Source organism: Vanellus vanellus, assembly GCF_965231255.1.
Source record: "Vanellus vanellus genome assembly, chromosome: 2".
In the NCBI taxonomy this organism is placed as follows: Eukaryota; Metazoa; Chordata; class Aves; order Charadriiformes; family Charadriidae; genus Vanellus; species Vanellus vanellus.
The window spans coordinates 33,828,803-33,854,089 of NC_138906.1; the positions used below are offsets into that span (position 1 = coordinate 33,828,803).

The 25,287-nt window shown below is 41.6% G+C and overlaps 1 protein-coding gene across 1 annotated transcript; it reads right to left on the reverse strand.

Moving 5' to 3' along the window:
* Window positions 1-4,796: 4,796 nt before the first annotated feature.
* On the reverse strand, window positions 4,797-10,134 carry AGR2 (anterior gradient 2, protein disulphide isomerase family member; the record flags this gene model as incomplete). The annotated part of the gene is made up of 7 exons (XM_082498947.1): window positions 4,797-4,846; window positions 5,445-5,528; window positions 6,445-6,508; window positions 6,894-6,967; window positions 9,521-9,573; window positions 9,652-9,715; window positions 10,005-10,134. The coding sequence occupies 7 exons, from the start codon at window positions 10,132-10,134 to the stop codon at window positions 4,797-4,799; spliced, it is 519 nt and encodes a 172-aa protein (XP_082355073.1).
* Window positions 10,135-25,287: the final 15,153 nt, after the last annotated feature.

The following is a 25,287-nucleotide window of genomic DNA, read 5'->3' on the forward strand; positions in this document are numbered from 1 at the left end:
GCTATTTTTTTCAGATGGTGTAAAATTATTGTTGTAATAACTCAGCAGTATATATTCCTCTGTTGTCCAGCTAACAGCCTTGATTTCATGAAACAGTGAATGATGTGTAAAAAAGAAAAAAAAAAAAAGGAGAAAAAAAAAAAAAAGAGGTGGTTTTGGTGGTGTTTTTTTTTTTTTTTCCAAAAAGAAAGAAAGAATTAAAGGTAGAACAGTAAGTTATGTGTGTAGTAAGTGTCGCCTGAGCTAAAGAAAAGCATGGTCCCTCTTTTGTCTGGAAGTGGTGCATCAGCTGGAACATCAGACATCTAAACACCCAAGGTGCATAATGTTCCATTTGTTTCTAATCATGCTGAATTGCAGTGCACCTTTTCTCGTTCAGTTGCTGCTTCTGATGTGGTAGGCAGCTGCTGTAGCCTGAAAGACAGCTCTGCAAGGAGAAAAGGGGAAGAGTTAAGGCCATTAAGGCCATCTGCCAGGGAATACAGCAGCTGAGCAAGGTGGAAGGGAAGGCAGGGCAGACAGAAGTGGGCTCTCACACAGCCTCCCTTTAATAGGGAGATGGCTCCTTTCTCCTGTGGCAAAAATAAGTTGAAATACATGCCTATCAGAACGCTTTCAGGTTTTCATGTGCCTAGTGCTCCTAAAGAAGGAATTGACTCGAGGTTTCAAAGGGGAGGAGTTGATCCTGAATGCAGGGGGACGTCAAGAACTTGCTAAAGACAGCTTCTGTTCAGGTGTAGCTGATTCTTCAACATCTGCTGTCAGCGCCATCTCCTGGTGTTTGGTCTGTGAATTACTGCTACCTGTGTCGAGAAGTATCTGTGTCTGTTTCAAGTACATACTTGTAAGTTCGGTGTAAGAGCCCACTCATCTACTGAAAGACCTTAAGAGCCTTCAGACTATTACTGAAGTATAATGTAAATGTACGCAGCTTTTTTTTTTTTTTTTTTTTACCCAAATGCTTTCCTGTTTAAGCAACTAACCAGCCATTCTCAATACATGTCAAGAGAACGATGATCATCTCGTGGCTGTCTTTAGCAATAGCTAGTTTTCTGAGTCTAGACAGGCTCTGTAATTTGTACATTACTCTAATAAATTAAAGGAGAAGTCTTATGGAGAGGATGTACGAAGCTTATAATAATACTGCATTGCTGCTTCAATTTTGACTTTTTTCCTAATTGTTTTTAGTACTGAGTTTTGGGTGAGTCTGGTTTCATATATATGGTAGGTGATATTGGAGTGTAAATGTGCATCACTGGAAAAAATACTGAAAACATTACTACTTGTTATTACTGTGATTTAAAAATAAAAAAAAAAACAAACACAAGCCCTGAAATTCACATCTGAGATGTGGATCCACTTTCAGAACCTAATTCTTAAGGGGGACAATAAAACATATTGAGTCTGACTTTGGGGTGGGGGGGGGAAGAGAATAGCCTCCCTCAGGAGAGGGCTGACTTGCATGTTGGTGTACAGGGAATGTTCTGATGTGTAGAAATACAGCATTTCAATTTTTTTTTTTTTTTAATTTATAGCTATTCTTGGTGGGTTTTGTCTTTGAAGTTTTCTTTGTTCATTGCTTTGTCTTTCCTCTTGAGAAAATAGCTTTGGCAATATAAAGATGGTTTTTGCTTGATTCCTAGTGAGGCATTTTGATTTTTACCTGACTGCTTAAGAATTGGACTTAGATTCTAGAAAATCTGGTTACAATTGTTTACAGCAGCAGAGCAAAGCAATTTAACTTGGAGCATTCTTAATGCTTACGTTAGATGTCTGTTGACCTAAGTTACATTGAAATGCTTTCTTCAAGTTGGTTATTCTGGAAAATGTAGAAACGTGTCTTGACTTCTTTCAAGACACCTACACATTTTTGTCACATAAAATTAACTGGCTATAAAATACTCTTCTGCAACTGTGTAAGAAAGTGAATCCAGATCTTAATTAAGATGCTGATACCACTGGACGATATCTGGCTCCTCTCACGTGAGAATAACTATTTACAGAAAGAAAAAGCTTGCATAATTTGAATTGATACCTGTAAATATATACCTTAAAATCTATAGCTGTTAAGTGAACAGGAATGTGCTAATGTTATTAGCTTGCATTACTATTTTTAGGCCTAAGTATTTAAAGATTGTTTGAATGGTAGTGAAATTCTGGAAACCCCCTTCATCCTTTATACTTCAGAAATTATTTTCCCGGGTTTTCTGAAGAAGTTGAAGGGGTGGTTTGTTTGTTTTTTTTTTGTTTGGTTGGTTTTTTTTATAGGTAACTGATTATCTTGATGCCTCTGTACTCCTAAATAATCTGTATTTAGAGGAGGGAATGTAAAGAGCAGAATTAAATTGACAATTTAAGTATTAAGATTTTTGAAAAATTGGCTGAGGTGAGAAACAAACTATAAAAACAAAGCATTGAGTACAAAAAATTAATTTCAGATTAAAAAATTAATTTCTCGATCCTTGCACACTGTTCTGGCTTGTGTATTTGCATCTATAGCACGTAGACTATTAGACCCTTGTAGAATATGCCTTATTTCCATTTATTGGATATTATCCATAGCATCTGTGCATTAGCTTAAGAAAATAATGCTCCTTCAGTAGAGTTATAAAACCAGACTTTTTAAAATGTGATGTTATGGGCAGCAGCCTTTGTTTTGTATCAGTTACACAGCTCTAGCAAGTGAACTTTGGATTGAGCAGGTAAAGATGGTTCTGGTATCCCATTGCTCCAGCATCCCTCTGTGCTGTCCCTCTGCTCAGTTGTGTAAACATTTTTTTTTTTTTTCTTTTTGTGGATGATGGCTGCTTCTAGAGAATATTTCTGCCCCCACTGCCCCACTGCATCCTTTCCCTCCCCTCCTCCCATCTTCTGCTTGGGAAGGAAGGGAAAGACCTTTCTGCAGGAAAGGATTCCCTCATCACAATTAAAGGATGCTGCAATAGAAAGGAACATCTTACTGAATTGCTGAAGGAATATTCAATTGCGTGTCGGGCCGTTTCCAGGCACCATTTGAGATTTCCTGGTTGGTAGGATTCACACACCTTGCCAATGGTGTATTAGCAAGTTCCTTGCTTCTAATTTTATTGAGCAATTCCTTTCTCGTTTCTCTTGCCTGTCCTACCCTCCTGAGTGTATTTCTCTACCGTGATTATCATCACGCCTGGTAGTAGCAGTAGTGCTAATAATGACTGACGTTGCCAAAAAACTGAGAAGATAGTGCAGGTATAGTCCTGGGCAAGGTGTTTCTCACTGGTGCTGCTGCAGAATTCTTAAATATTTGAGGTCAAAAAGTCTCCTTTTGGCCTAAGTCTTAAAGTGGTGTGTACTCCCTTGGTGTTCAGCTGCAGAGTTTCTTTTCATTCTGACTTGACTTGTCCCTTTTGGGTCTGCAAATAAGCGACCACAAGCCGTAACACAATCATGAAACCAACCGTATCACTTCTATTAATCATCTCAAGGCTTTACTGAATTGCGATGTAAGCAGGAATCTTTTAAGGGAAGCAGCTTTTGATTTTTTTGATAAAAAATCTTCAGGTAGATAAGGTGATCCTTGGATCACTGCAGAATGCAGCCAGTTTAAAACAAAGAAAAAAAAAACCCAACCATAAACAATCCCATCCTCTAGTCTCAAGTACTCCTCTGTAAAAGTTTTGTGCTTCTTGTTACGTAAACACTGAAGAAAGGGCTGATAATGAGTGCTGGACATAGGTTGGTGCTATGAGAAAATAAGTGGAAATAAAGCAGGCTGAGCATTACAGAGCTGAGCTGGCTGCTGAAACTGGGAGATAAAAAGCTGCTTTGCCCTACAGGGTTTGGCTGGGTGGAGCTAATTTTCTTCATAGGAGCTCCTGTGGTGCTGTGCTTTGGATTTGTGACCAAAACAGCGTTGACAATACAGGGATGTTTTAGTTGTTGCTGACACTTACACAGAGTCGTGGCCTTCTCTGCTCCTCACACCACCCCCCCAGCGAGCAGGCTGGAGGAGGGGCACAAGCGGCTGGGAGGGGACACAGCCGGGACAGCTGACCCCAACTGACCAAAGGTATATCCCATACCATATGTCATTGTGTTCAGCCATGAAAGCTAGGGGGAGGAGGAGGAAGGGGGAGATGTCTGGAGTTACGACGTTTGTCTTCCCAAGTAACTGTTACATGCGTTGGAGCCCTGTTTTCCTGGAGATGGCCGAATACCGCCTGCCCATAGGAAGCGGTGAATGAATTCCACGTTTTGCTTTGCTTGCACATGCAGGTTTTGTTTTACCTATTAAACTGTCTTTATCTCAACCCACGAGTTTTCTCATTTTTGCCCTTCCAGTTGTCTCCCCCATCCCACTGGAGAGGAGGGAGTGAGTGGCTGCGTGGGGCTGAGCTGCCGCCCGGGGCTGACCCACAACAGCCCTTTGCCTTCCAAAGTGCTCGGATGTAAAATGGCAAGCTGTGGTCTCAAGTAACACAGTGATTTTACTCTTTCTAATAACAGCAGATAATAAGGAAAAAATACAAAACCCAGCAATGTTTTGTATGGAAACACTTGAAATGGATTTATTTTTTAAAAAAATCATTTTTACAGTTGGATCATACAGTATTCTTCTGTACGCCTTAAATTAAAAGCCTCCAGCTTTTTAAAATGCTGCCCAGTACAAAAGTGCTAATGTAAAACCGTAGTGTTTATGTATATAAACCAGCACTATACATCACTAAATATCACCCTAAATAGTCTCTTCACCAGTTCCAATGAGTGGAAAAGAGATGGAAGATCAGACTCCATAGTATTTAAGGGCTTCCTTCTTCCCCTTACAGTTCAGTCTTCAGGAGTTTCAGCGCTTTCTGCATATTTGAATACACTAGAAATGAAATATTCATACATGTTATTTTTGTTGCAGCTTCCTCTGCCAACGACTACAAATACCGTAGAGAAAACGTCATTATTAAAGCTTTTTGCTCGCGTGCCCGTTGCTATACGCATTCTGAGGCAGTGTGCTCTTCCAAGCGTTTTGTGAGTGGCATTGGTTTAATTTTGACTGGTGAGAAGGTCCGTCTGTTATCACAAACGCAGGGACGGTGGCCGGGATGGGCCGGGAGCCGTGCAGCGGTGAGGGAGGACTGTGGCTCCCAACCCTGCGGGGCTCCCAGCAGGTTTCCCGACCTGGCCCGGTAGGGCTTGTGTGCGAGAGTTGTCCCCGCTGCACACCCCGAACCCTGCTGAATTATGCAAGTTCCTACTGACGCCTGCTTTCTTTTCAGGCAGTTGGATGCTTAAGGCTCCAGGGCTCTGCCAGCGGTCTCTTCGCCTCACTGAGTTTTAGTCTGGCATCCCGATTCATTTTAATCCCGGTTGGTCCTTTCCCCAAGCACTGCTTGTGAGGGTCTGTAATGCCCGGTGGTATTATTTGTCGTGTGAAACGTTGCTGCTTACAGAGTATTTCAGAACACGCTACTTACACAAAGAAATGTCAGAGGGCTCATATGCATAGAGACGGTTTGAGTATCTTCCAGTAATATCTGCTCTCACAGTCAGGGAAGGATCTGGAAAAAAAAAAAAAAGGATGAGAGAAGTTGCGGAGGAGAGGACTAACCTTCAACCAGAAGGAAAGAAACCTTTCCGCGCTTCTGCTCGCTTCCTGAATGCTTCTGCAAGACAAGTCTGCCTCCACTAACAGCCAACAGATCCTTTTTCCACACAGTCGCTCACGTTTCAATTTTAAGCGTTGTGTTTGCGGGTTTATTAAGAAGGGGATAGGTTTAATTCTGATCAGCGTTGGTCAGCTTTACACCCTGTGCCGCTGCGGCGCACCTGAGTTAACCCTACGAGCTGAGGCTGCTTTCAGGCTACAGATGTTATTAAAAAAAGAAAAAATAAAGGGAGAGATGATATTTTCTGTTGAAAATGGTCGTCGTGACCTAGATTTGTAAAGGTTTGTGTCAGCGATGCCTGCGTGCAGTATCTGTTGTGGGAGGGGGGAATACCTGGGTGCAGGCATGGCCGCTAAGGAGTCTCCAAAACGCAAACGCTTCGGGGGAGTTTGTGCGGGTCAGTGGAGGATGGGACTGAGCCTTGAAAATCAGCCCCCGGAGCATGCGGGGTCACCGCTGTTCCTGCGGTGCCGGAGGCTGCGTCCCAAACAGAAACCCGATGGGTTTATGGTATTTCTAGAGACAGGAGGATGAGCCAGTGCCTACCCATCCCAGTGGCTGGGGCGTCGCACCATTTCAATGACACGATGGGAGGAATTACGTCATTCATGGAATCCACGAGGGAGGAACGCTGGACCTGTGAAGCTAAGGACCCAGCTGGGTTTGTTTTGAAATTTCATCCGACAAAACCAACTAGAAATCTTGTATTTGTCAGGGAACATAGTCCTGTGATGAGCCTGAGGATTTGAGATGCGCGGCGCAGCGGGGGCTTCCCTCTGACATCACCTTTGATGCTTGAGGTACTCACCTATGAACAAAATCCGAGGGACATACTGGCCATCAGGGGAAAGGTTCTTGTCTGTGGTTTCGTACTGGAAGAAAACGGATAAGGTTCCCAGTCAAGATTGCGGGAGGGCATATTACGTAAATATTCCTTTTCTTCATTGTACTTTGTGTTATGAAATAGAGCTTAAATAATACATGTCGCGGTTTGAGAGATTAACTGTCTGAGATGCGGTCTTTTAACAGCCGCAGTTGCAAATTGATAACAACAGTTCATGTTATTATTAAACTTTAAATTCCCTCATATTTTGAGTTTATGATAGCTGCAGATGAAAGAGACTTATTACTAAATCTATTATGCTTCAGCAATGGCCAATCCGAGCTATTAAACGGACTAATTATAGCTAGAGAAGCCATAATTAAGAAATAGAACTTTATTGCTTTCACTTCATGAAGTGGAACTGGAAAACTTACCACAAGATTCAGGAGAATGAATTTTTCAGCCAATTTCTGTATATCCTTATGTTCAGCAAAGACCTTCTTGAGGGCTAGAGTGGAAACAGACAGGCAAGAATGTTAAAAATAGGCCCCTGAAATATATTGTCCTTGAAAAAGAAATTAAAACAAACTGATAGAATCAAAATGAGGATTCCCAGTTTACAATTACAGCAAATGAAGATTTTTAAGTTCACTCCACTGGAAGATGACAAAATCATTTATGTTCTGCGGTTGAACAGTACAAAATGTCCATCCTTCAGACAGTGCAGCTCTCAAGTTTGGCTGCTCAAGCCTGAATTTGGGCATTTGACCCTTTAAACCTCCTACTCCGCTATTGTAGTTTCTGGCTCCGGTTCTCAAGGCGCAGAAAATACAGTACGGAGGTGTAGGACTTCAGCCTGAGAGGTTTGAAAGGATTTTAATGCTCGTACGAAGATCCTACTGGGGTTACTGGAGCTACTGACGGAGGCAAAGGACTTGCAGTGTGGATCGGCTCGCAGGAAGAAGGGAACAGAAACACTGGGGAAAAAAGCCGTCCCAGTTACCAGAAATCCCACAAGAGCTCAGTTACAGCCTGGTTTGATTTAATCCCGGCCTGGATTCGGTCTCAGTCATCAGTGAAGCTGAAAGCTGAATACATCCTTTCCAATCAATAACTGTTTTTCACTACTCCTGGTCTTGCTGTTGGTTTTGGCTGGTTGTGACATGAACCAAACCCAGATTTGTCACGGGTCAACACCTGCTGACCTGCGCTCCTTTCTCTATCCATTCTGTACCACGTAAGACTGAATTACAATTTTTATTTTATTTCTGCACATCCGAAAACACCTACGTGGGACAGCAACTTGGAGAAGACTCCGCATGCTTGTGCAAATTAGCATTTCACTGAGGCTTACTCAGCAAGCAGAACAGTAGCTCATTATTTTTTAACCAGAAACCAAAAACCAGCTGATTTTCTTTTTTTTTTTTCATTTTTCTTCTTTCCTATTTTCTTTCGTTTCTCTTTTTCCTTTTCCCTTTCATTTCTCTTTTTCCTTTTCCCTTTCGTTTCTCTCTTTTCCCTTTCTTTTCTCTTTTTCCTTTTCCCTTTCATTTCTCTTTTTCCTTTTCCCTTTCGTTTCTCTCTTTTCCCTTTCTTTTCTCTTTTTCCTTTTCCCTTTCATTTCTCTTTTTCCTTTTCCCTTTCGTTTCTCTCTTTTCCCTTTCTTTTCTCTTTTTCCTTTTCCCTTTCATTTCTCTTTTTCCTTTTCCCTTTCGTTTCTCTCTTTTCCCTTTCTTTTCTCTTTTTCCTTTTCCCTTTCTTTTCTCTTTTTCCTTTTCCCTTTCGTTTCTCTCTTTTCCCTTTCTTTTCTCTTTTTCCTTTTCCCTTTCATTTCTCTTTTTCCTTTTCCCTTTCGTTTCTCTCTTTTCCCTTTCTTTTCTCTTTTTCCTTTTCCCTTTCTTTTCTCTTTTTCCTTTTTTCTTTCGTTTCTCTCTTTTCCCTTTCTTTTCTCTTTTTCCTTTTCCCTTTCTTTTCTCTTTTTCCTTTTCCCTTTCGTTTCTCTTTTTCCTTTTCCCTTTCGTTTCTCTCTTTTCCCTTTCTTTTCTCTTTTTCCTTTTCCCTTTCTTTTCTCTTTTTCCTTTTCCCTTTCGTTTCTCTCTTTTCCCTTTCTTTTCTCTTTTTCCTTTTCCCTTTCTTTTCTCTTTTTCCTTTTCCCTTTCGTTTCTCTTTTTCCTTTTCCCTTTCGTTTCTCTCTTTTCCCTTTCTTTTCTCTTTTTCCTTTTCCCTTTCGTTTCTCTTTTTCCTTTTCCCTTTCGTTTCTCTCTTTTCCCTTTCTTTTCTCTTTTTCCTTTTCCCTTTCATTTCTCTTTTTCCTTTTTTCTTTCGTTTCTCTCTTTTCCCTTTCTTTTCTCTTTTTCCTTTTCCCTTTCGTTTCTCTTTTTCCTTTTTTCTCTCGTTTCTCTTTTCCCTTTCTTTTCTCTTTTTCCTTTTCCCTTTCGTTTCTCTTTTTCCTTTTCCCTTTCGTTTCTCTCTTTTCCCTTTCTTTTCTCTTTTTCCTTTTCCCTTTCGTTTCTCTTTTTCCTTTTTTCTTTCGTTTCTCTCTTTTCCCTTTCTTTTCTCTTTTTCCTTTTCCCTTTCGTTTCTCTTTTTCCTTTTCCCTTTCGTTTCTCTCTTTTCCCTTTCTTTTCTCTTTTTCCTTTTCCCTTTCGTTTCTCTTTTTCCTTTTCCCTTTCGTTTCTCTCTTTTCCCTTTCTTTTCTCTTTTTCCTTTTCCCTTTCATTTCTCTTTTTCCTTTTTTCTTTCGTTTCTCTCTTTTCCCTTTCTTTTCTCTTTTTCCTTTTTTCTTTCGTTTCTTTCTTTCCCTTTCTTTTTTTCTTTTCTCTTTTTCCTTTTCCCTTTCATTTCTCTCTTTTCCCTTTTTCCTTTCATTTCTCTCTTTTCCCTTTCTTTTCTCTTTTTCCTTTTTTCTTTTTTTTCTCTTTTTCCTTTTTTCTTTCATTTCTCTCTTTTCCCTTTCTTTTTTTTTCCCTTTTTTCTTTCTTTCTTTCCTCTTTTTTTTTTTTTTCTTATTTTCCTTTTTTCCTTCCCCCCCCCTTTTTTTTTTTCTGTGCAAAGGTCTTACCTTGGCTGTGCGGGCAGTCATCCAAGTGGTGGATAATCATCAGGGGTTTGTTGCTGGAAAAGAAGAGCCCCCGTTAGCGGGTGGGGAGGTGCGAGGGGGCGCGGAGCAGGGCGCGGAGCGGGGCGCGGTACCTGTGCTTGGCGCGGAAGAGGGCTTCCTCGTACGTCTGCGTCCAGATGAGCTGGTCGCCCCAGCCTGCGGGGGAAAGACGGGAGGCGCGTTATAAGCGGGGCCGGCGGCCGCGGGTTCGCGTCCCGCCCCCTGCCCGTGACTACCGGCAAAGGTTTCAGACAGCCGCGCTGCCAGAGGGCTTTAAATCAGGGGTAGAGGGGGAGAGGGTGCTAGGAAATGCTAGAAAGTGTATTTGCAGAATGAGTTGCAAGAAAATTAATTTGTTAGTACAGGAGTCAAAACTTTGGCAGATTACACTTTTTTTAAATGTGGCGTTTATTTATTTATTTATTTATTTATTCATTTATTTTACCTCTGGAGAGTGTCTGAGGCAGTTTTGGTTTAGCAGGAGTCTCCTTTGTCTCCTTCTTGCCCACATCCTTTGCCAGAGCACAGGAGATGGCAACGAGCAGCAGTAACATGGACATGTAACTCTTCTCCATGGCTGCTCCTGGAAGAGAGGAGAGAAATTTCCTGCTGTCGTGCCTCCTGGGCTGCTGCTCGCTTTGAGGCACACAGCAGATAAGGAGGGGGCAGAGCAGCAGGTCAAGTCACAAGTATGCAGCAGGGTGAGTCGGGGCTGAGAGGGGCCGCTGCAGGCAGGGGCTGGGCTTGGGGGAACCTCATGGAAGCGTGAGGTTTGCTTAGCAAATTGCCACAAAAGACCCGGCTGCTTTCCGCTGCCCTGTTCGTGCCGTTGGGCTGTGGTCCTTTTAAGATGCACTGTTAGTTTCTGTCTCTTCTTTTTACATGTATTGAATTTGCTGAGTTTGGGGAGTTCCAAAAGTACTTGCAAGTCCTAATAAGTTCATGGTTCTACCCTGATCTCCCAGTGTTATAGTAACCCAGCAGCAGGTGCTGAAAAATTAACTTGTCTCGGCTTTTCCTTCATTTTGCAGCGAGAGCAACTCAAATGAGAAGCTGGAATGTTAAGCTAGGCTTTACTGTGAGCCGTTGGCATAGGCACAGCTTAATGCCGTTGTTGAAACTTCTGATCCTGTCTTCCCCCTTAAAAGTGTCATTTAATCCTTACAGAACAAAAAAAAAAAAAAGCAGTAACATCTATAATAAAAAGAGTGGGGAGGAGTTGCTGTGCGGAACAGTGAGAACTGAGATGCAGTTTGCCAGTTTAAGCAATGGAAAGCAGAGGGCTTTTCCTGAGCTTGACTCTGGGGCATGGGGATGGAAATAAGACATGTCTGATGGAAACCTACTCAGCGTTTCAGCTGGGATGCTTCTTTGAAGGGGGAAAACAATTTAGCAGCACGAGCCTATGTTTTCTCATTAAATTTCCTTCTAGAAAGTAGAACACCAGTGTAATGGGTAAAGTAGGAGGACTTAAGATACTCCAAAAGCAATACAGAAAATTCAAAAGATTCATGCAAAAATTGCAACAGGCTGACAGTTTTTAAAATTCAAACAACGAAAACGAAAGTCTGTTTGGGAAACAGAAGCATTTTTCTGGGTAGGACCTGCAGGAGGAGGCATTAGCTGAGTTTCCCTCAGTGGTACAGTGCTCTTTCCTACTGGGGTGTCCAATAGACCTCAAACATCCCACAAGTCACTGTTTCAAGGGCATGAAAAATGACTTTTGCAGCCTTTCTGCTCTGAGAAAAGTTTCTTTGGCAAGGAAGAAAGTTGCATAAAGTTAAATTAGACCCACTGGATTTTCAGGGTTGCCTCAAGAGTTGTTTTGGCTAGAGTTATACAGCAGAAGTAATGCTTTTCTAAAAAAAAAAAAAGAAAAAAGGTATGGGACAACCAGGAAATCAAAGACCATGCAAATTTTATGCTGTTGCTGATGCAGAATGCAGAAAACAATGACAGAAGCACGGTAAACCTGCTCTTTAAAAACTTCACCTCTGAAAGTCTGTGTGCACTTTGCTAAGTTCTTCACCCTCCAAAAAACCCACCCGCTCCAGGCTCTTTTAACCTGCACAACCAACATTTCTCTATGCATTTTTTTTTTTTTTTTTTCCTTCAGAGCAAGCTGTGCTGAACCGTGCCTGTGTCGCTGCGGTCTTTTCTTTCCGTCCGTCGGCTGCCCCAGCCCCAGGTAAGCCGGGCTCACAGCTCCCCCAGGTACCTTCTCAAGCAGTAAGCGTGCCCAGCCGTGCCCAGCCGTGCCCAGCCGTGCCTTACCTTGTTTACTCTCCCAGACGCCTGTCAGGGTGCGAAGGTGTTCCCAGTTAAGAGTGTGAAAGCTGCCCTTCCTACTGCCTATTTATGCACCTTCGCACACTCCAACTCCACCCACGAGCTTTGAATTTGAATACTACTTCCCAAGAGCTAAACTTTCCAGTTTTTTCCCCACCAAAACATCCAGGGTTAAGTTTGTAGTTAAGTGACATTACAGTTTCCTGTCAGACACTGCGCCTAAAGCCCAGAGATGTTTCTATAGACTTTTGGGACGCTTTTTGAAAGGTGATTTTAAAATGTTGGCAAAGATCCAAGTCCAGGTAAGCTTAAGTCAAGACTCCTGATTTGCCTGAAGAGTGATTTGTCTTTTTTTGATTGGCTGGAAAATCAACATGGGCTGCTGTTCTTTTAGTCCCCTGAAAAAGCTAAATTGATGACTCAGAACTTCAGATGTTAATTAGATAACTAACTATGCACATTATACAGTTATGTTTGTACACATGCACGTATAATACCACACAGGAACACTGTAATAAAGCCTAAAAGAAAGTTTGCGAAGATCTCCACAAAAATGTATTTGGAAGCTCTAACGACAAACTGCGTTCATAAGCGGAGGTCTAAATAAAATTTTATTTCAAATTCCATGTTTTATTACTTGTGTAGAGATTTATTTTTAACTACGGCATGAAAATCAACCATTTTAGGTTTGAGATACGTGTATAATACAGTACAACTCTTAGGAGTACGAGACCTTTTGAGGCGGCTGGAAGGCCATCCCTGGTGCTGCACTGACCGCAGGTGGTTCTTCCTCAGAGGTCAGTGCGATTCTGTCCTCAGCGATATATGTTGAAACTACAGTATGTTCTCCTTGGTGCATGCCTCATATATTTCAGTGAGATTAAAATCACACGTTCACGGGCAGTGAACACTTAACATTACTCGGCTGGGTAGGTGAAATCCATCAGATACGGATTTTCCTGTTTGAAGTTCGCAGTGCTCTCTGATGGCTGCTAGCGGCACCCATTTTTTATGAATATTCTTAAAAGAACGTAGTGCTTTGGGTCAAGGTTGTTGGTGTGTTTTTTTTTTTTTTTTTCCTTTAATCCTTTATAAATAGTAATTAGGAAATTGAGGTGCAGAAGCAAGATGGTGAACTCAAGCAAAAAAAAAAAAAAATTGCTCTTCCTTATATGTGTACAGTAGTACCGTGCTTTGCTTCGATGTTTGGCTTATTAGAAAGGTGAAACCAAACCTCCCCTTTCTGCACGTTTCATGTCATCTATAGCCTGATAAAGAAATGAAATGAGAGAAAGAGATTGCATATCAATCCCTGCTTCTCCTCTAGCGCTTGTCCTTGACGATTCAGAGATGCATTTTGTTAGCTTCAAATCACATCCACTCAGTTTTTCTTCTAAAGCATATACCAAAACATGTTTTGGGGATCTGAATTTGGACATGTGAGCACTTACTTTGGGCAATGAGGTTACATCCTTAATCCACTTCAGTGCAGACGTACGAGTCAAAAATTAGGTACCTGTTTTTAAAATCTTGGTCTCAGCTCAGGCGATTCATAGCTGTAATTCAATACAGTCCTGTTGACTGTCTTCTCAGGTCACACCTAATAACATTTGGTACTTTTAAAGCCTTACCTTAACCTGTTTCCACACAGCTTTGTGCTGCTCCATAAACAACTCCATAATTGCAATACAGCTACTCACAGGGACTCTCCTGTCAGCTCAAAGCCAGTGATCTCAATGCAGTTAGTTGGATCTGTCTCTAAATCATCCTTGTGCCTTGTTAATGAAGAGAGAGGAGAGCTCGGCCTTTGCCGTAGCTCCCCGCTTTGGCCCTGAGACTGTACCCGGCCGCTGAGTTACCTTCTGGTCACTTATCAGGGGCTGCTTTCTCTGCCCCAGTGACTAAATCCTGCAGGACTTGCCCCGGGAATGCTTGGAACAAAATAGGACTATCCCAGAAGATTTTTCCTCTTTTGCTACAAAGTTCTGGTTAGTCTTTAGATCTTTAGTAGAAGCCTTTCACCCCCAAATTTAGGAGCCGAGACACTTCTGGCACTCATGGCATATGCAGGTCCCATTCTATTTCCCTTTGCCCCTGGAATAATTCAAATACTTTTACCTTGAAGGTTATAGGTAGGTGCTCTCTGGATTGGGACATGGCATGGTGATTGATGTTCCCACTCACTCAAGTCAAGACCGTTTTGTTTTTTATAATGTCATTTATGCTAGAGCAGGTACCAGACCCCAGATACCCCACTTCTGTGGCTTAGTTTTTGGTCTGTTAGGCAAGAAAGCAATTTTTCTCATATTGGCTCAGGAAACCTTTGCTAATACTTGCAAATGGAGAGTACTGCTAACAGAGAGACTAGGAAGCACGTGGTATCTTATAAGTGGTCCAGACATTCTCCTGAGAGTTAGAAGACCATGGTTCAAGTATTCTCCTGTCTACTTAATATTCAGTACAAAGCCACATTTCAATACAGGGCTGGAAAGTCAAAAGTTCAGCCGATTTCTGCTGCTGAACACTTCAAGCTGGTAACTGGAGTTCAGGTAAATATCTGCTAAGAATCTGATGATTTCCCCAAATATGTCAGCCTAACACTTTCCTCTTTTTGGTTGAATGAATTACCCAAGGAACTTGCAGTACCTACAGTTTATTGGTAATATTTTTCAAATTGGATAGCAGGAGAGATGGTTGGGATTTAAAATAAGACATTCCGACCCTTCCATCAATGCTTTCAAAACAAAAGACCAATCCATCAGGATTTTGATATCTCTGAAGACATTCTTTCCCACTCCCATGTGCACGTTTATAATACAAATCACCACCACTTGATATAAGTTGGCAAGCTGGAATGCAAGCATGGAGCATCCTTCAGTTAAAGGTGGGGATTTGTCATGTAACCCGTTATATTATACTCCGTTTTGAGCTGTGAATTACTGGGATGTCTGGAAGGCATTGCTGAATGATGTGTTTTAAAATCAGTAAGTCATTTGAACACCCATAGTAAATACATTTCCTCCTGTATTGTTTAATGTTCTTTTCAACACCAGTAAGGAAACTATCATGATCGGTTACGCTAAGGAGTCCCAAGGTTTTCAGCTTTTGTAGGACTTAGTTGCTCAGCTACTATTTGGTAAGAGAAAGCCTGATCCTGACAACATTTAGATTTAACTTTGAGATGTTTTGTTGGGTCCCATAGGGAGGCAGTGAAGGAGTAAAGAGGGATTCTTTGATGAGAGGGATTGGGAAGCCGGGGGTGTCCCGCAGCCAGTGGAGAAGACTGTTTATCTAGTCTTCTCAACGGCCCGAGTTGGCAAGGCTTCATGCCTGAACTTCTTGTACTTAAGTAAAAGCATTTTAGTTAATTGAAATAACCAGCTGTGTTTAAAACCAGACAATTTGCTGTACTCCAAGATTAAAGCCAATGACTCCTCCTCCCCTGTCTAAGCAACTGATATTCAATTTTTAGTGTTGCTCAAAATCTGTGAGCCAACAATTTCCTATTTTTACCAAATTGTAGTATATGAGGATGATGGGAAGACCTCTATGTTTTGGACAGCTTAGTTTTGTACTTAGTGTCACATGGAGAGTTTTTAATTAACCCCTTTCTGTTAATCTAACTTGTTTATAAAACCTGCCTCCCCTGGTCCTTGGATCATAGGCTCTATTATGGGCAAGTGTCAAAGCCACAACATCTGTAATTCAGTGCAGCTGCCACCTTACTGTGATCCCTCTGTGTGCCTCCTTGTATTCACTCTTCTTATTTTGAATTTATGTCTGGTTATCTGTAGCACAGACGCTCGCAGTTTTCCTAATGCTTTACCTCAAAGATCAGAAGACTTTGGCTTCCAGTGAGTATCAGTGACACGATGTCAGCTCTGACTCCCAGAACTGGTCGCTAAGTAGTAAGGGATGGGATTCTCTTTATTCTTACTAACTTAGGTGAAGGTTTAAAAAAATAAAGGCTTCCATCCTGGTTGGGTTTTGTTGCTGTTTTTTTTTTTTGTTTGTGGGTTGTTTTTTTGTTTTGTTTTGTTTTGTTTTTTAATCAATGAGCAGTAAATACAGCTGCTCAGTGAAATTCCAGCTGAACCCACTGACACAACTGCTTTATTTGCCCCACTGCTGCTTGTGCGCTCATCTCACATTATTAAACATTGCTTTTGCTTTTGGGCCAATATCCTAATCAGCATCACTTCTGCAATGAAGTTTATTTGTTTGCCTCTGTTACTGGTAGTATTGGTCTTTTTCTCCAAGCTGTGCAGACTGTAGTGGTATTGTCACCTTCTGGCTGGTACGATGTGCTCCACAGGACCCTCAACATTCTCTGAAACTCTCGACATCGCCTTGGCTTGTGTATTTGTCACAGGATGTGCAGTTCCAGTCAATCACACAGGCTGTGCAGTTTTAAGGCACTGCAGCTTCGAGGTTCAGCTGTCTTTCTGCAGCAGCCCTCACAGTTGTCACATCTTAGATATTCCACCATGTCCCCGCCACGTTCACATCACACTACGTTTTTTTCTCCCTTTACTTCAGTCTGAACTGGATGAGGGTCTTTGCTTGGACAATTCCAGTTGCCTTGTCAAGGTTAAATCTGGTATTTAGGAGTCTCATTTTCTGAGTTGGATTTCCTGGATCCTGAATGTAATCTGTTTTTTCTAGGCCTCAGCCACAAAATCGTAAAACTGGCTCTCCAGATTTAGATCAGTGATAAACTCCTCTGTTTTCACCTTCTTACCAACTATCTAATAGCAGCCTGCAACTACTTGAACGGGTGCTACAAAGATGAAGGATCCAAACTATTCCATCAGCTGTGGCTTGGGAGTTTCATAGTGGACATCTAGAAAACCATCTTCATGAGAAGGATAGTGTAGCACTTGCACAAGTTACCCAGAGAGGTGGAGAGGCAACTCTGCTGTCAGGTTTCCAAGAGCTGGTTCAACAAAGTTGGAATCTTAATGTCATTCTTCAGTGATCATGCAGGAGGATGGGGTTGGAAATAGTACCTTCATCCTGTCCCTGACCTTCAACTGTTTAACGGTTTATAACACGTACTTTGCAGTAACACAGGAGCCTGTTCCAGCTGGTTCATGCTATGAGTTAGTTCCTAACGCAGATCACTGAATGTGCATCTGAAGGCTTCTCACAACAATTCTTGTCTGCAAATGTTGACATAATCTAGTTCCTTTTCTTACACAGTATCTTAACGATGTATTATAGACCACTGGTTTTTCTTCCCATTGAATAAAGTCATTCTATTGTAGAATACCTCGAACTTCACATTTTCCTTAGTTTTTTACTTTTAGGTTGCCTATATTCTATACTGCACTGATATTCTGGCTCCTAAAATAATTTCTTATTTACCAATATAAGAGAAAGTTCAGGGACATATACCTTTAAAACCTCTTAACCAAGGTCACCTTTAAAAATCTCTGTAGAGCTACAAATCCTGAAATAGTCCCAGGACAGAATTCTTCCTCTTTTTGCATTCCCTGATTGTGTAAATATAAAGTTTTGCTGAATTTTCAACGTTCCTCCTGCCTAAACCCCGCTTACTGCCAAAATAGCCCATCTGACAGGGATGAGGGTCTTTCCCTCTGTTTCTTTGAAGAATAACGTTTTATTGCTAATAGACTCTTAGCACAACTTACCTATACAGTACGCTATGTTTCTTGCTAAAGAGTCTATCATGAAGGAACTGAGCTGTTTTCTTAGTGGGGGAACGTATCACAGTGCAGTAACCTTGAAAGACAGAAGATACATCTCCCATAACATCCCAACAGAAAAACTGATAAAGCACGAACTAAGTAAGAGGAGAGTGAGGGGGACTGGAGACTGGCTGAACTGCCAGGCTCAAAGGGTTGTGGTTGGTGACACGCAAGCTGGAGGCCAGTCACTAGTGGTGTACCCCAGGGGTCAATACAGGGACCAATATTATTTAACATCTTCATTAATGGATGGAAAGAGTGCACCCTCAACAAGTCTGCAGGTGATACAAAGCTGGGAGGACTGGTTGACAGACCAGATGGTTGTGACACCACACAGGGGGACCTTGACAGGTTGGAGAAATGAGCCGACAGGAACGTTATGCACTTCCACAAAGGGCGATGAAAAATTCTGCACCTGTAAAGGCACCAATACGTGCTGGGGTTCAACAAGCTGGAAAGAAGCTTTGCAGAAAATGACCTGGTGTTCCTATGGACAGCTAGTTGGACATAAGCCAGTAGCATGCCATTGTGGCAAAGGTGACCCATGGCCACTAGGGCTGTATTAGGCAAAGCATTGCCAGCAGGTCAAAGGAAGTGAGGCTACATCCAGAATGCTGGGTCCGGTTCTGGGTTCCCCAGTACAGGAGAGATATAGACATATTGGAGAAAGTCTGGCAAAGGGCTTTAAAGATGGTGAAGGGATGGAGCATCTGTCATTCAAGGAGAGGCTGAGAGAGCTGGGACTGTTCAGGCTCAAGAAGAGATGGCTCAGGGGGATCTCATCAATGTGTATAAATACCTGATGTGGGGGAAGTAAAGAAGACAAAGTCAAATTCTTCTCTGACATCAAGTGACAGGACAGGAGGCAATGGGCCCAAATTGAAATTCAGGAAATTCCATGCAAATGTATGATAAAACTTTTTTTTTTTTTTTGTCATGTGGGTGTGATTGAAGACTGGAACAGGCTGCCCAGAAAAGTTGTCGAATCTTCGTCCTTGGACATATTCAAAACCCAACTGGATATGCCCCTGAGCAACCTGTTATAGGTCACCCCAATTTGCATAGGGATCTTGGACCAGACAATCTCCAGAGATGCTTTCCAAATCCAACAATTCTATTATTTTGTGGTTCTGCGTATGTAGCATATAAAAAAAGAAAGGTTAAATAATGCAAAGGTGAACTTATAATTGAACACAGACATGCTCCACTCTCAGCTACAGCTGATCTGTTGCCACATAAAAGCTAAATTAATGGAAAGACGCCATATTGTGGTTACCGGTTAGGATATTATTGCTGGAACTGTAATGAATGGTTATTAACTTTTACCCATGAGGTGCTCATGTTTCACCACCATGTGGGTCATACACTGTACAAATACGGTTGTAATATCCCTATCAGAATAGTTAGCTGGCTATTTAAGCCAATGAAAGTGACTTAAGGCAACGTGTACTTAAAGTCTTGTTCAAACGTTATGGCCTGGAAATGGTGAGCACACTCCCACAGGTGGTGACACTAAGTAAGCAGTATCAGCCACAGAGAGCTGATAGAAGGATGGGTGTTCCTGCTCTCCTCCTGGCCCGGTTCCAGCCGGTGGCGTGACGATAACGTGTCTCTATCTTGGCATTCAAATGCACAATGCTCCTTTAAAACTACATTTTTATTTTTTTTTTTTTTTGTAGCTGGCATTAGCAACACTATCCCAAATCTTGTGAAATACTTAGTTTATAGTGGTCCAAGGGCTGAGATATGTTTAAGCTATGCTTAGCATAAAGACTCAGAAGTTGGGACGGAGCAGCCAGCTCTCATTTCCCCTCCCTCCCCGTAAGGTCATTCCAGCAGCTAACAGCTGAAATAGAAGTGGACTTAGGCAATGTGGTCTTTTTTGCATCCGGTTGTTCCCTGTATGTAGCTGTATCACTTGGAGATTCCCTTGGAGGCAGGGAATTCCCACATAATCAAGTCAGGTGGTCTAATCTCTACAGGCCAATAAAATTGGGTGGGAAAGATGGAGATGGGAGCGTGATTTGAAAGCAGAGCACTTAAAACTTTGTGAGGAGTCGTGTATATGTAAAATTGCACATACTAGAGTTGCAATGTCAATGGTCTGTTAGAAGCCACTGATGCTTTTATCATGTCTGAAAAGAAAAGATGATATAAGGTGTCATTTCTTGTTTCCTGTTGCGAGACCCATTGCTATCCTACTTTGATTAACCAAGTTTTCAGAGCTGAATGCACTGGGTCATTGCAGTAGGCTGGGGCTTACAGTTCCTGTACTTCTATTGCATACCACGCAGCTGCTGGAGCTGCAGAGCAAACAGGCGGCTGGCAGAGAGCTGCCTGTGACCAGCAGCCTGCTGCATTCTGCAGGTGTTGCTGGGCAGAAATAACCTGGGGCCAATGGGTAGCACCCACTTGCTTTCTGGCATGGGTGGGGGGGATATAAATCAGCAACACAGGATGAATGGGGTAAATGTCCATCTATGCGTGTCTTTGCTTGGTTAGTGTGAAGCTCTGGTGGCTGCTGCTTTGATGTACTGGCTAGTAGGGCTGAGATGCAAGTTGTTAATTCAACACACAGTGCTGTTCCGTCCACTGACTATAAGTCAAACATCTTACTAAAGAACTAAACAAACTGAAGGTAATGAATAGCAGTCAATTAGCTGACTTCAGTTACCTGGAGAGAAGCAAATAATCTACGCTATACTCTTCAGTAATGTGCAACTATGTGGGTGCCACATGCCAACAGACTGTAGGCATGGGAGCCCGTAAGTATTACCGTTATTTTCATTAAAGGTTTATATGATACATGTTACTTTCACTTGGCTCATGATGATCAAATAACCTGCAAACAGCTGGAAGGTTCCATCATCTGTTCTAGCTCCCTATACTTTCTATTTTAAAATCCTGAAAAGAATAGGCAGAGATGTCATCTAAAAGCTAAAAATGACTCGAAGGTTTAGATGAGCTTGATATGGACGCTTGGATGTTGCAAAAGTCGTGCTTGTGTATGTGTGAATCTGTGCTCTACAGTTAGAAGTCATGATGTCTGGCATGCTCTGCTATAAAATCTTTCTTCTTTTTTAGAAGAAAATGACAGGCTATCAGACAGTGGGTCCAACTAAGGATGCCTTCATTGCTGTTTTATTGAAGGTGTTCATTATACTCCAGTTTTTTTTCTTTCTATTGACCAATGAGATTGTTGCACATGTATTTCCTTGCAGACTTCCTGGTTGATGCGTGCAATATATCGGCATCAAGTTTGCTTGACTTTGTCTCTCATGTAGGTGTCACGCAGAACCAATCCCACTTTCTGTTCTTACCGGCTTGGATCAGCCCAAAAATAAATAACATTCTTGTACCTGGGTAATTAAAGTGGAGTCATCAAAAAAGCCTAAGAATTGATGTAAGCAGTAGCAAGCTGCATCTTGAACCAGGATACCATCCTTTTGGTGATTGACACTGCTATGTCAATGAAACTTGAGCATGAGTGCACCAAAATAATCGGAACTTTCCAACTGTCTCTCTGAGGCAGTCAGATTGGTTTTGAAATAAAACCACCCCGTTTCTCCTGTTAAGTACAGGAAATGTAGGAACATAAACTCCTGATGCAAGTAGCTCTACCTTTTAACTATTTCAGTTGCAGGCTCTAAGAATTTCTGGGAGCTGCCGTATTGTTTGAATTTGCCTGTATGAGCTTGGACTGCTAGAGCCTGTGCTGTGCAAACGCCTCGTACTGCCATACATCGCGAGGTGCTCCAGTGAAGTCAATGGGACCATTTGCCACATATGCATTTGGTCAGCAGAGCTTGGGTCAGAATTACTCACAGGCTTTTTAAACCCTTCTGATTTGGGAAATGAAGGAAAAAAAAAAAAAAAAAAAGAGTCTAAAAAGTATTTTCCAGATAACGGACGTGTGTCTTGGAAGACTAAAGATACTTAAAGATGTTAAAGTTAAAAGATTAAAGATGTTAATTTAAGGGATGAAGTGTTAAATTCACAAAGGTGTGGGGAAAAGGAAACTGGTGCTTTGTGTTTATAGACAATTTAAACTGAGGAAAAAATGTTCCAGGAGTATTATTTTTACTGCAGGATCATAAGGTTTTCTTTCTGGTCACTAGTGCTCATGTAAAGCAGAATGACTCTTTTTGCTCTGTAGCACCATCAGGTGAACCTATTAGCAAGGCGAATCTATTAGGAAGGACGCCTCCAGGAAACCCACAGTTTTGCCCTCATAAGAGCACACCATGTTGCTATGTTTTTTTCGTGTTGCCTCTTTGGTGAGCAAACAAATCTTCTGTGAGTTCATTCAGGGATCCGGTCTACCTTAAGCAGAGAGGCTTAAGCTTCCGACTTCTCTATGCAACTCTTAAACACAGTTTCTAAAAATTGTTGGGTTAAAGCCAAGCTCCATTCTTGACCACTTGTCAAAAGGTCATTTTTGTCAAGGAATACTACTGCGATGGTCTGTTAGGGGACTTGACCCTGAAAATGTCTCTATTTTTACAGGTCAGCCCTTATTAAGTAAATCTCAAACGGAACACCCCTTGCTTTTTCTGACTGCATCAGCTGGTCTAATAAATTAATTCACCTCTCGTTACAAATTGTTTTATACAGAAACCTTGCTTGATAAAATGCTTTGGTTGGAACTGGAAGATACACCATGGCACAAGCTGAATTGTGTAAAACCTTCTAGCCAGTTGCCTGAAAATGCTGCTCTCCAATTTTCTTCGTTTCACTGAATTCTGCCTTGGTGAGCGAGTCTCGCCCAGGACGACTCGCAGAGCTGGCGAGCAGGAATCTCTAATAGCAGCAGCAGCCCTGGGTGTTGGCTCTCTGCTGTGTGGCACCATAGCAATTTGGGAGTGGTTTTGTTTAATTAATAATCAAAATACTCTACTTGCTGCCTTTAGTTTTATTAGGGAAGGAGGGGGGGAGAGAGAGCCGAGCTGTCTCTTATCACAGTAACGAGGTTTAAATGTTCTGGCAGATAAATGGCAAAGACTTTTTTTTTTCTGTCCATGAAGGAGGATATCCTTTTCCTTTCTCTTTGTGCATTTTATGCAGGATGGTACTGCATTCTGAACGTACTGGAGAGGGCATCGTAATGCAGGAATGCAGCACTCCGCAGATCTGAGATGGCTAGAAGTTAATGCTGGGCTTATTGTGCTGGTTAAACAGTAGCTTGCAGCTAAATTGTACAAAGAATGTTACTGCAGTTTTACTAGCAGGAAGTGAATTGGATATAAAACTAAATGCAAATAAGAGCTCCACCCTACAATTTTGTTTTTTTGTTATATCATTCTCCATTCTTAAGATTGCTCCAGAGGAGGAACAAAGAGGGACCCTGGTTCATGCTAAGTCCATGTTAAAGATATTAATGAAAGACCCAGCAATGCTTCTTTCCCCATTAGCTGCAGGTGCCAGCACTGATATTTTGGAAAATAAATGTATATTTGGAGGCTGTAATAATAGCCCTAGTTCTTTGTTTTAGTGAAAATATCCTTCACCCCATGGCCTTTTCATAGATTCTGCATCATGTACATCTTCAGAATAATAGTGGAGTCAGATTTGGGGCACTCTTTTAGTCTGCATTTTTCATTTCATTCAAACTTTTACAGAGCGATCAAAACTATGACTGAGGTAGTCTTTTTGAAAGGGAAGACTGGAGGTCCAGAGAGTTATTTGCTGTCAACTAAACACCTTTAAAATGCTACTAAGAATAAAAAAAAAATCCCAACAAATCTTCCCAGTACATACTTCACAGTGTAGAGCTACAGTCTGAAGCATAATGGCTTTACAGTGGTATCACTAAAGTATTTTGGGAAATGCTAATGTTTTTGTGCCTAATATTTGAATGCCCGATCAAAGAATATAATTTTTGTTGTGTCAAATCATCATTTTGGGGAAAAAAATCTGTTTGGGAATGAAAAGTAAGACTGTTCGAAATTTCTCATGCAAAAGAGATAAAAATTGTTTAGAAAAAGTAATTATGATGACTTCACTTTCCAAAATGAAATTGTGTTGCAGAGAATTGCCTGTGCTGACTCTAACTCATGGAGGCAGTAAGAACTGGCAGTGTGAAGAACGCTTTAAGTGAAAGCATGAATCAGTTACAAAGTCGGTGCTTTAAAAAGGATTTAACTAGGTGGACAGTCTGGTGGGAGATTGGTTAGATGCAACAGGTTAAGTTAGAAGAAGATGGTGGGGAAAAATGTGGCACGACAGATGAAATAAGTAGTTCTTCACAGGAGTCTTCCACTCTTGGTGGAAAATGTGATAGTGGAATTTTGCCTTGCGGAATAAAATTGAGAGTTAAAGTGATCCTTCAAGTTCAGTGAGACTTTTGAAAATATTAGAGCAAAAAATTTGAATTTTTGAAGTTGTGATTCATTCAATCTGCATCTTGTGACAGTGACAAAATGTCACTTGAATTTGATTGCTTTTGGACTCAGCGCTTGGGTCCACAACCTGGTTTTACATCTGGTGCCTACAATTACTGAATTTATTCAGGGCTCTCTACTCAGTCACCTTCATGTTCTTGCTGATTAGAAACACTTCGTTAAACATGGGTTAGTTGCTTAGCACTGCACAATGCCTACAGCTTTTCCCTTTCTGGAAGAGTTTGTTTTGGATATGAACATGGATTGTTCTAGAGTTCTTGTTGGGCATCTCAACATGATATCTACAACTTGGGTCCATTTTTTTCTTTAAAGGACCTCTACCATTTATGCCTCCAAAAAGGAAATCAAATAACCAAAAATTGTAAACATATAAAATGATCCATAGAGATCAATTCAGTTATGAAACTTGTACTATTATAATAACAAAAAGAGAAGTAATATAAATGAAATAGTGCAGGCACAAAGCGCTTTCAAGGTTGATGGTGTCACCTATGCCAGAGCTACCGGAGCAGAGCAATGTAAATGCACGTGGAGGTGAAGGAATCAGCAGCTCACAGCATAGCTACATGAATGTTTGGAAAAGCTTCTGCTTTTGAGTGGGATCTCTTAGTTTACATGATATGATACCATGAGATATTTTAGTCCCTGAAGGAATGAAATTGGCCTATGCAGGGCTGAGGTTAGTTGGGATATAGCAGTGATTGTACTGTCATTTTGACAGGTGGAGTGCATCAGGTTCATAATTATGAGTGATCAGTTAACTGCTTAGCCAGGTGCCTTCATTCCTACACTGTCTCTCAATCACTGAAGAACTTACCTGTTCTTCTTGGGTGAGCTGTGTTATGTTGCAGAATACCCCTTCCCTCACCAGGATGGTATGAAGAGTTTCCCTTCTGCCAGACATGGTTTTAAGGTTAAGCTAGCTGAGGTATGTCCGTGGGTCATGTGGAAGTGCTCAGTTATGTCCTGGTTCCTGGCCAGTTTCTGGGGACTGACTTTGAACTGAGGCACCAGCTTGGAGTGAGAACTCCTCCCGCTCCCTGAATCACCTGGGGGCATGATGATGCATATTTGTGTGACTGTAGCTCTTGGTTTTAAGATAATGTGGCAGGGCAACTTTTTTGTTACCTGCCTCAATTTTTTTAACGTATTCCTTCCTTTTTCATCTTTCCTGATTATTGTTATGATTTAATAATCTTTGAAATGCTCTCCCTGTGGCGCAGAATGTGGAAATATAAATCACCCATGCGATGGAGGGAGCATGTGTTCAGGCAGCCTGAACCGGATGTGCCGGCAGGAGTGTCCTGGAACCACCTTCCTCTTAATT